General features: G+C 39.1%; 1 protein-coding gene across 8 annotated transcripts in view; it reads right to left on the bottom strand.

Annotated features, from left to right (window-relative positions):
* The window catches only part of ENOX1 (ecto-NOX disulfide-thiol exchanger 1), a 366853-nt gene that overhangs the window by 77075 nt on the left and 277465 nt on the right, over positions 1–12313 (bottom strand). For all 8 annotated transcript variants that reach the window (XM_054052495.1, XM_054052503.1, XM_054052479.1 and 5 more), the window contains one exon: positions 7191–7403. In XM_054052495.1, the coding sequence (XP_053908470.1) occupies positions 7191–7403 (213 nt within the window). The remainder of the gene's footprint in view (positions 1–7190; positions 7404–12313) is intronic.

Below are 12313 nucleotides of genomic sequence, written 5' to 3'. Positions count from 1 at the left end.
AACACAACGGAGTAAGCTATCTGAAACACAACAGGCTGCAACCACAAAGGATTATACTGCCAGAAAGTGAGGAGGAATTATAAGAATGCAACGTGAAATAGAAATGGAGTCTTTCATCTCTATTCTCTTCCACTGCAGCAGCATCCTAGATAGAAACGCTTTTGAGAACATGTGTACATGAGATGGAAGATGGGAGGACAAAGTAAAAAAGAATAGACACGCAGCTGAGCTTTACTAGACGAATTACCAGTACAGAAGCAAGCAAAAAGCACACCAGCTAAACAAGCTAATTGAAACGGACTGGAGGGATTGTGGAGGTTATTTTGTATTAAATTTTTTTTTTTTTTTTAGAAATACATCAAGGTAGAAAGTAGTAGTGGCAACTAATTACATAAATGATTAATGTTTTTATTTGTATAATAGTGGCATTCTATGACACCAACCGAGATCTGGCTGCACTGTAAAAAACACATTATGTGACTCAATCTCTTTCACAAAGAGCTTAATGGTGACCTAAAAATTGAACATAAAGTAAGCTCATATTTTTGAATTAGTCACTGGCAAATAAAAGAAAGACTGTAAGACCGGACAATTAAAGAGCAGGAAAATCCTTTTAAAAGTTATTATTAATGCAGAGCAGAAAACATGAATGTATATAAAAAGTCTGACTGTGAAGAGAATTTTAACCAGCATGCTTTCAGTATCTGTAATGAAACTGCCTTCATTTTTAGTACTAAGAGAATATGCTAAGAAATAGAAGGATTATTGGGAAAAAGGACTACAGTATAGAATTTGAAGTAAATCAGATAAGATGGTAATTTTAGTAATCACTATCATATCAATGTAAATTCTACGTTTTCCAAAGTAAGAGATCAACTTTTGAAGTGAACCTTTAATGAGAAAAGCAAAACTGAACCCAATGCTTTTTTTGAAGAAAGCTCAAAAAGGATTTTTAATTTTTTTTCCTTCTTTTTATGTATTAAAAATTCAGATTATATCTCTGAAGGCACTGATAAGGTTTAAACAGATTAAATCATATCCAGAGAGATCAGAGATTGAAAATGAACAAACCTGAAGAGAGGAGAATTTTATTCTGTCTGTTGAGAATCCATTTTCCTTCAGAATTGTTTTACTTCAATTTATTTTGGGGAGGAGGGAAATTTATGCCAGATACTTGCCAACTATTTGAAAATAAGTCAGAGTACTTTAATCTAATACTGAAGTTTTTCAATAGGAAGGGAAGTAAAACTCGAGGTGACAATCCTGACCTTCTCAAGGAATGGGACATGACATACAGTCTTCTCCCCAAATCTTTGATTCTTCTTAAGAATCAGCCCTACCGAGTCAGCTCAAAAGTGCACCTAGATTCTTATACTGTGACACAAATAAAAGAACTAAGGATGTCCAGCAACTATCTAAGCAGGTAAACTGCATAATCTCATAGTTCGAAGTTTCTTTGATTTCAGGACTTCTTGAGAGGTATCTCTTTGTTTTTACTTCCACGTACACCTTTACATGCAATGCAAGAGCACTAGGAAGCAAACAAGCTTATTGGCAACAGGAAGAAGTGACAGGTATATTGAGCTGTAGAATGAAAAATAGTTTCTCTCAATAGCAAGATGGGAAGAATACCTACATGATGGCTGGAACTGGACTATGCAGTTCAGATGTTAAGATCATTTTCAAAAAAATCAAAGCAGGCAATAGCAGGTAGAGACATAAATGTTGGCTGATGATACTATGTACTTGCTTTAGAAGGTGCCTAATACTTCAGTTGCTCCAGATGCCTCTTCGCTTCTCTCCTTACCCATACCAGTGTACAGTTGCAGTGTGCCTACATGGGAACTGTCAGATTCAGAATAGCATATCATATCTCTCTAATCACAGCTCTTTGCAAAGCTGGGATACCACTCACATGCAGATGGCTTTTCCTCTGCCACCACCCAGGCTTTTGTGGCACAAGTACACAAGTGACATAATGAAAACTGCAGTGTTTTTCCTGGTCTCTCAAAAGTCAGCTTATTGTCTAGGAAAAGTAGGGACTCACTGAGATGGTCTCTCTTTCCTTCATTGGAAGAATTAATAATGACACTTTTACCCACAGATATGAATCTTTGTATCTTAAGACTTCATAAGTGGCCAAAAACTACAAGATTTTGATCCCAGGCCACAATTAGAACTATATCAAGAAAAAGATCCCAACATTTCATTTTTAGTTAGGGGAAAAACTATTTTCAATTTACAAATACTTCAGCAGTATTGCTGAACAATATTGCATCCTGTCACCTATAAATTGCATTAAATTTTGTAACAGTTAGGCGTCATTAAAGAAATTCAGGATGACAAGCTTTAAAAATGTCTAAGTGATTTAGGAGGTCTGTGCTCTGTTTTAAAAAATTGGTTACGAGCTAATTACTGCTTGCCACACCTGTAGCACATTTCTTCTCCCGGATGCTAGTTAATGAACAAAGGGATCTCAGAGTCACCGGGAGTTACCTTCGCTTTCCCTCAATCTCATGTCCACCAGGAGGTAGGGACACATCTGTGACTATAGGTAAGAATAAAAGACCACGGCAACAAAAGGAACCTTGTGTTTGTTGTATACTACAGGCCACTTGATCAAGCAGAGCCTACCGATGGAGCCTTCTTCCACCTACAGGAGGCTTCACGCTCACAAGCTCTTCTCCTACTGGGCAACTTCAACCACCCTGACATGTGCTGGAAAAGTAGCACGGCAAGATGTAGGCACTCCAGGAGTCTCCTAGAGTGCATTGAAGACAATTTCTTAACCCACATAATAGACACCCCTACCTGAGAAGATGCAATACTGGATCTGATGGTCACCAATGCAAGTGAGCTCATCAGTGATGTCCACATTGGAGGTGAAGCACAAGGTCCTATATCTGGGTTGGGTCAATGCATGGTTTCAACACAGGATGGAGGATGACAAGATTGAGAGCAACCCTGCAGAGAAGGACTTAGGGGTGCTCATTGATAAGAAGCTTGACATGAGTCAGCAACATGCACTTGCAGTCCAGAAGGCCAACTGTATTCTGCCCTGCATTAAAAGGAGTGTGGCCAGCAGGTAGAGGGAGGTGATTCTTCTCCTCTACTCAGCTCTTGTGAGACCACACCTTGAGTACTGTGTCCAGTTCTGGAATCCTCAATATGAGGGTTTCCTAACCATGAGGCACTAAAATTCCCTGAAGGCCAAGGAAAGGGTGAAGGTGAAGGCCACCACACAACAATGAAGTAATCTGGCCATGGGCTCCATGATAAAAACCTCCTTCCCTCGCTTTCCCCACATGCATGCAAGAGATCGATTCATAGACCCTGATGGGGACCTGGTGCCTAAGCCCCTTGAAGATTCATCTGTTAGTAAAACTGACAATATTCAACAAACAAGTGAGTGTAATTAGCTGCTCAGTATACAGACATGGAGCCTTTCTATTAATTACACTGTGTATTTATCTACCTGCATACTGGAACACTTTCACATCCTTCTGTGTCTGATTCTGGAGATATCAACTTAACTTTTGAAGATGGGATTTTGAATATTCACTCATCTATAGGTACTTTTGAAAATGTTGTCAGGGAACAGTGTGCTAAATAATCTGAAACCTCAATAAAAGGTTGATGATGTTTACAGTGTGCGGAGGAGAAAGTTAGAGAGCTTCTGTGTAGTCTAAAAACCAGCCCAATACAAACTTCTCTAGGATTTCCATTCTTAAATATGAGGATCAATTTCTATAAGCTTTAGGCTGAAAAAAGTGGATTGGGAGGAAATGAAACAGAGATGCATGGAAAGCCAGAGACCAGTGTTAAACATATCTGTGCTATTGAAGCAAAGGTGAAGATTTTAGAATCAAACTACTAAGACAGAACTATCAAAAATCCTGGTAAACAATCCATATTTAAATCTAGAAAAACTAAGTAATATAGTAAAAAAGAAGGAACTGAACATTTTTGTCTCTTTATCCCTCAAATAACTGAAGAAGCACCATAACAAGGCTAAGACTCCCTGTAGAACTTAAATCAGGGGCTGCAAATTGGTGGTGTGACAGCAGTAATACAGTTTAATTCACTGATTATCCTGGAACAAGTACCTTGGTCAGGTAATTAATTCACGTGCTGAACACTTGACCCAAATTTTAGGGGTAATCCACCTGGTAATCTTCTAAATACCTCCAGGCAGAAATTTGTAGCATGAATTTCAATACCTGTACTTCTTTAATAGTTGGGCCATAAGCTGAAATGTTCTGGCCACATTAATCCTCATTAACAAGAAAATATTTTATACCGAGACCCACATAGACAACGTGTGTGTTCCAGGTAAGTGCACTGCAAGCCCATTTTCTTAAAGTATTTCTTCTTCACTCCCCGTAATATTCACTGCTACAGTGCTAGTATTTTTAGCTAAATTCAAGTTCTTCCCTTATGCTACATCCTTCTCTATCAAGACTGCACATAGTAAATGAGATTAATCTGTTTGGAAAAGGCATGTAAAAATTGGACATCTGGTTCTGAGCTAGACCTCCTGTGATTCCTCTATGGGCAGCAGAATAAAAATGGCGTCTCCAAGGGGTGATTAATCTCACTGGAGGAGCACCATGATGTTGATCTGATGATGCTTCCCCTGGAGATGCTAATTTTTATCTGCTGACTGCAAAGAGAGCCCGGAACAGTCAGTTCAGGGTTGGACATCTGACCTAGTTCATGACAGAGGAATGCCACACAGTATTTTAGAATACTTAGCATTTATTTCAAATAGCCATATAGCTGCAGCATTACACTAGACTTTTGGAACTTTATTGTAGAATAGCAGGAGTTTTTTTGTGGAATTTAATAGATCACACACACGTCTATTTTGAACATCTAGTACTTTCAAATTCTTCTTCATAAAGCAAGTGACGTATTGTAACTGATTATTTAGGGAAAACAATGGAAGATGACGCTTGAAAAACATTCCTCAGATCAATTCAAACATAGAAAAATTCTTGAAAAAGGGAAGCTCATTTCAGTCTCCATGTTTAGTAATCTTAGGCATATACATGTGTAAAGCAAAAATATCATCCATCTGTTCATAACAAGTTTGCAGAGAATTTTAATAAGACATATTAACGTTAATAATGGCCAATGTTTATGATGTTTATAAAATAACAAATGTGGAGCATCTGGAAAGCTCATAAAATTTGTTCTTATAAAATCCACAGAGTGTAACACCTTTCCCTGAGCTTGTTTTTTTGCTGACCTTGTCATTCATTGCCAGGCCTGTCAGAAACTCTCTTCTTCCAGGGATTGCTGTGACGGTGGCACTCTAAAATTCATGTTTTGAAGCCAGACCTATTTTTGGTTTTCTAAGTTCAGCATTCAGCACACTACAGAAACAAACCAGATAGCCAAAACTGCAAATTTCCACCTAAAACTACAGGGATCTCTATTTCCAAGTGACAGATGTTCTACAACAGTTGGTGACAAACGGGCTAATTTAGACTAATTTAACTAAAGTTCAGTCTGCTGACAACGGGGGAATTTATTTTTTTTGTTAATGCAGCTGAAGAAGGCACTTCTGACTGCTAAGTCTGGCTGCTGCACACAAAACTAGAGAAGACCTGGTGTGAACTGAACAGTGCAGCCATGCATGGTACCTATGTCTCTGCTCCTCACATTGCCTTTTATTTGCTGAGATGGAAGATGACATTGCCCAGAAAATATCCACAGGAATTAGCTGGTCTTTAAAATTTATTCACTGAACACACATACTCAGAAATCAAATGCCTTTGGCCCAGAACCTTTCTTCCTAAGTTCAGGCAAGTAAGCTCTTAAAATAGAAGGACATGGGCCCTGGGGTGAGTTGGTTTTCTGAGATGCTGAGCTCTCCATCACACAAGCAGGAAGCTTGCAAGGGCTACTCTCCTAAGCCAGGTAAGTCCATCCAAGCTTCTGTGTTCAGTCCTAATTACCGAAGGATAAACACTGAGGGACCAGAAAAATATCTCAGAAGAGGCTTTAGGGCTTATTTTCTAATGTAAATATCAGAATTCGGAAATGACTGTGTAATAACTGGATTGTCTTCCATCTGGTAAATTGTCTTGGTCTTTGTTTTTAACTTGCATATGAGAAAGCTGGCTTCAGGCTCCACCCTTCTGAGTATCATTAAGCCTCTTGCTTGAATAGCCATGAGAAGACATGTTAAAAACCAGCAACAACAAAATTAGTCTTATTTCTTCTTTTTTTCTTGTTTTTTTTTCTTTTTTCCCTTTCTTCTCATTTTTTTCCTCCTTCTTTCCTCTTTCCACTCTTCCTCTTCTCTCCTTCTCTCTCTCCACTCCTCTTCTCTCCACTCCTCTTCTCTTCTCTCCTCTTCTCTCCACTCCTCTTCTCTCCTCTCCTCTCCTCTCCTCTCCTCTCCTCTCCTCTCCTCTCCTCGCCTCGCCTCGCCTCGCCTCGCCTCGCCTCGCCTCGCCTCGCCTCGCCTCGCCTCGCCTCGCCTCTCCTCTTTCTTTTGAAGAACACTTCTAGGCAAGTACCCGATTATTGTTTTATGAGGGAACCTCATTGAGGTAAATTCATTGATTATATTTCTGTACTAAGGAAATAGTTGCCAGCACTAAATATTTAGGGCAATTTATCTGCCAAATTAATACTGGCATTGTATCAGCCAAGCAGTCCTGATGTCAGCAGCAGTACAGCATATTCTTCTGCTGTGAGGTTGGCCTGTATACTGTGAATATATCCTTAAAAGTTGCTGAATCCTACTTCCTTTTACCTAAATCCAGGCTAAAAATATAACCTAATTGTCCTCTATTCTGTAATTGCCCTAGTTAACTAGCTGCAACAGAGGCTACATATCACTTCTCTCCACAAAAGCATGCTCTTTGCTCAGAGCAGGGAGGCTTCTGTCTGGTCCGTTCCTGAAGCGCTATGTCTACACAGTGGTAGACATTATGTTTAGAGCACGTCTTTGTTTGTTAATAAAAAAACTACTGAAACTTTGCTCACCTTGAGAAATAAGCTCTTAGGAATGGTCCTTGTTCCTCCAAATTGCCATAGAGTACGGAATACGATATGAAGTAGAATATGACTGCATAACAACTACTTACCCCCATATAAACACAAAATGATAAAAAAACCACTACTACCACCACTACCATCACTACAAGAACACCGGACATAAAGAAGTTACTTACATTGAGTGAGGATCCCTGTTAAGGCATTTTTGAAACTCTCCTTGGCTTGTTCCATTTCTTGCTCATGAGCAGCCTTTTCATTCATGAGCCGGCGGACGTGGCTGTTGGCTGACTGAACCATCGAATAAAACTGGTTTGCAGAGCGACGATTCACCTCGCCTCGCTCAATCCAGGTAAGCAGCACTGTGATGGCCTCTGAAAACTTGCTATCATCTAGAACAATCAAAGCACAGGTTTTAAATTGCAAGCATAAATATCCTGCTGAGAACACATTTTCTGCTCCATGTCACATTAAAATCATCATAAATCCTGCTTGCAGTATATCATTTTGGGCAACTTTTGGGTCATTTGTTCTATCGGATGTAGGAAGCCAATACTGCCATGTGAAGCTACATAAATCTTTCTTCAAGGCTTGTCTTCCACTTATTTTAATAGCTTTCTCATAGAAAAAAGCACTTGCCTCTCCTTCCCTATGGCCTGACTCCTAGCTTTCACATCTCCCTTAAGCCATTCAGTGATATGGAATGACCTTACAGCAGGAGTGAGAGGACCCCTGTGTTGCTGGACCCACTGAGGAATTGAAATGTGTTCATGTTAATCTGCTCAGCTGAAAGCTCTTTGTGGAGCTTGGGCTCAGCCGTACTTTTGTCAACAGATTTCACTAATATCACATTCTTAATTAATGAACAATGACAAGGCTGCACAATTCCTCCTCAAAACACTGAATAATTACAAGGAACTGCTTTGAATAGATGATGCATCTGCATTTGTTTTGCGTTTTGCATTTGTCTGTGTCTTGGTTTACATATTTTTTTTAAAGGAGGCCAGATGAATCCAGGCAAACACCTGGATTACAGCTTTATGTTTACAATTGAGATAACTAAAGTTATATTTCTCTGCAGAAGGATCACCAGAACTGGCTAGATTTTCTGCAATCCTTTCCCAAGTAATCTTCTTTCCTCTGACAGTGCTCTCATCTTCCTCAGAAGACTCTTAGTGCAGCATCCATTACACTTCTGGCTTCATCAGGATTAAGAGGACACATTTCATTTAAGTCCCATTTAGACTGAACTGCAAGAAAATGTTATTACAACAGAGTGTCTTCCTGAGGAACCATTTTTGTGCAATTCGATCTCATGTTTTTCCCCCAGGATTTTATTGCATAAAACTTCCATTTCCCAACAAATCATTTTAAACATCTCATCTAGACCTTGTGTGTTAGATTTCTTTATATATTTTTTTAGATGGCAGGTACACCTTTGTATAGGAGAAAAAATGCAGTTAAAGTGAGGAGCAGTACAGTTATAACCAAAAGACACTTAAAATGAAAATTGGAAAATATTAAACAAAATCAGCTGCGTTACAGGATACAGAAATGTGAGGCATAGATTTTAAGACTCTGTTTTCCATTTGCAAAGAATAATGAAATACTGATACTTAAGTGATGATTTGGGCTTTTATTCTATCAGTAATTACTCCCCTAAAAGGCAAGGAGCCTAAAGTACAAAGAGGACAAATGACGTGCTCTGTGCCTGTCGCCTGTGAAGAATAGATTTTACATTGCTTGATCTTTAGCATTTTATTAAATGAAACGTGCTTTCAGCTACAGCAATAGGATTAGCTCTTTACAGCTGGAAAGGCATATTCACCCAAGATCCCTGAAAAAATTTGCAAAATAAGAGCATCACAACATGCTCCCTTTGTACGATGATGTATCTGCTGTGGCTTTACATTAACATATGAGTCATCATGATCATTCATTAAGCAATTGTCACTGGGGAGGCAGAGTCAGTCAGGCATATTTTCTTTCCACATTGTCCCCTTGGATTAGACTCTGCGTCGTAGCTTTGCTGGATACATAGGCAGCAGGTATGTATTAAGTGGCTCTAATGAGTGAGGTTGGCTGTATATGAGCCTCAGAAAAGCCAAATGTAAACAACTTTCATACAAAGCCTCTTCCTTTCAAGAAAACACTAGGATAAGCCTTCCTGTGCTTGGGTAAAATCTTCAGCCTGCAAAATACATGGGAGCTGGATGCCACAGATCCAGTACAGCCAAGAACTCATTCCTGAAACATAATGTTTATTATAATTACAGTAGTCAACAAGAATAACCTGTAATGGCTTCTGGCAATGTTAGCATGCAATTTCCAACACTCTGTACAGTCAGGTCACCCTGCAGATGGCACTAGCCTGTTAAGACCAAGGATGCAGCTGATTGTGCGTGGAGAGCAACTACAGCTCAATGTTCTTCTTTTTTCCTTGTAGACATCATTATCTATATCATCACACGTAATTTATCACCCAACACTGAAGTGCCATTTAGATTAAATTATCCCATTCAACCTAGGTCAAGACACGAACAGCAAAGTTGGGAGAAATGATACACAGAAGCACCTCTGAAGAGGTACACCATGACCTACGAAGAAACAGTAAGAAGAACTGAGCAAAAATGTTTCATGGAAATGCATGAGGAAGATGGGTTGCACAGAATGATTCTTCCTTTTACTTGTTTTAATATCTCACCAGTACAGTCTGTGTATTGTTTTGCTGTAGAGTCTCTATGAAATTAAAACAGCCTTCCCTGGTTTTATTTTTATCAGGCACAATTGGTGTCTGTAAATGATGTTCATAAACATGTCATCCTTCAGCTACATCAATTCAACCCCATTAAAAGGACATGCTGAAACCCCCTGTTCAGCATATTATAATATTAGGGAGCTGCAGGGGTCTGTGGCCCTGTTACAGTTAATTCATGGCTCTGTACTAGCAGGAAAAATCCTCTCATTGGTAAACATCAGCATCTTCATTGATTACATAATTAGAAGATACACTAAGAAATGCTAGAGGGTAATATATGCACAACAGGAGCACATTAGTTAACAAAATCTTTTCTCTACAGTTTTAACATTTCCTTATTTCACCTACATTTCTAACTTTTAAATTCTTGATTTGACTACTCAGTGACTGGCATAAGGTAACCCACCACGAATTAATTTTCCTCATCCAGAATGCAGCAACTCTTTCTGAGCAATCAGAGGTTCACTTAGAAAATCAGATTTTATATCAGATTGTTCATTTATTTTTTATTTAGTAGATAAATAGTAGAAGAAATTCAGCAATGTAATCTAATTTGCTCAGAGTATGAACTGCCTTATGATTCTAGCTGTTCATTAAAAAATGAAACAAAACCCCTAATCCTGTTCAAAATAATTTTCTTGCTATTGGATGCACATAAATATGCACTGTTTAAAAACATACTCTTAAAATAAATTTCTTTATGTAAGACAAGCTCCCATACACAGTTGTTCTTTTAAAATGAGCAAGTGGCAAATTATTTCTTGTATTTAAAGTTTTTATCTCCTCCAAGTTGCAGTGTGTTTTGAGGAAATAACGTAGGATGCATCTACTTTATGTCAACATCTGATTTAGTAACCTCTACAGTCACTAGAAAGAGATTGACACTTGTCACACAGGCTTTGTCCGTCCGTTTTTAGCTGTCTATTTGAGGATGAGGTGAACTCTAGTCCAGAAATGCCTGCTTTCCGCAATTGGCTGTAAAGGGAGCCAGGGGTGAGCTGCTCATATATAAACATCTCTGCAACAGACATCTACATTTGGTCAGAGCAATCTCAACAAGTGCGCCAGTTACAGAACATCTACCCAGCATTTGTGTACTTCTGTTGGGTTTTCAGTTATGCTGCAAGCTGTGATGCACGCTATGTTGTTTTAATACTACCCATCTATTGAGGACGGTTTGCTGGGTGTCTGTCAACAGAGATTTCTAGGTGCTGCCAGACTCAATTACAGGCCTCTAGAGATAAGATATATCAAATTCTTCTTATATCAACTGAAGATATTTGACACTTAAATCCTAGCTCACAACTTAGATGAAATGAAATATAAAGAAAACAAAATGCATCCCTAGAGCTGCCTGGAAAATTGTCAGCTGGGATATTTCTATGACAAAAAAAAGGAATAATTGTTGACAAATGTTTTGAATTTTTCTGCTTGTAATTTGACCACCTCTAAGAAACCTCAACTGGAATAAACTTTTTAATAGAAAAAGCTATAAGAACCACTATGTAATGGTACATTGGGAAAAGGTGTGGAAACAGAGACTTTACTTTCATCTTATGGCTTTTCCCCGGTGTAACACAGGACAGAATTCATCTCAGAGTAATCTGAAATGTTGTGACTATTTATCTCTTAATGTTAGGCACCTCCGTAAGGCTCTTTCACACTTGGGTGACAGTGTCTAAGGCCTTGGCCACTAGAAACGTGATAGGCTAATCCATCACTCCAAACCCAGGCATTCAAACGCTCACATTACTATCAATTTTACATTTATAGATAAATCGCAAATATAGCTAACTTCATATTTTTGTATTTCAAGACAGACACTGTATGCTGGACTTCTATCTAGGACAAGATCAAACACTGGGCTACAGCTGCTTTTAGCCTTGTTAGTATCTTCCCAAACTTGGGCATTCTCAAATGTTTGAAAAGTCTTTGAGAGAATTCACACAGCACTTGGAGCCTGTCTTAATCAAAGGCAATCTTTCTACATTGTCCTACAGGCCATGGTGTTGTCCAAAGTCAGCACATCCTGTCTCTTGTCCCTAATCTTGCTCCCTAATGCAAGGGGATGCTGTCTTGCAAGACAGAGCTCTTGTTCTTTATCCTAATAACTAAACCTAGAAAGCTCCAGTGCTGATTGTGTATAGTTTGGGTTGCATTATCTCATTTTTCTCAGGCCCTTCTGTAAGATAGGAAAGGGCAGAAATGCCCTTATGCTAAGGTCTGACCTGACCAGAAGAAATCCAATTAATAAAAATCCCCTGAAACTATTCTTGTGAGGGCTGAGAATGACAGAGCTGGAGAGCGGACAAAAGTTGTAGGATATGTCCCATCTATTTGCCTCTTATTGACAACCTGTCCTCTGACAGCCGTAGCTGTGCCATAGGAAAACGTTGTGTCCCCTGCCTGATCCCCACCTACTCAGTACTCCTGCTTTGCTCATGGTTCCACTGCCCTCAGGTGTGCCCGGAGCTGCTCAGCTGACCACATTCCAGTTCCAGTTTGTCAAGCTGGGCCCAGTTCAGCTATTACTGGAAAGTGGCA

Source organism: Cuculus canorus, chromosome 1, assembly GCF_017976375.1.
Source record: "Cuculus canorus isolate bCucCan1 chromosome 1, bCucCan1.pri, whole genome shotgun sequence".
In the NCBI taxonomy this organism is placed as follows: Eukaryota; Metazoa; Chordata; class Aves; order Cuculiformes; family Cuculidae; genus Cuculus; species Cuculus canorus.
This window is presented reverse-complemented; position numbering and strand designations above follow the sequence as displayed.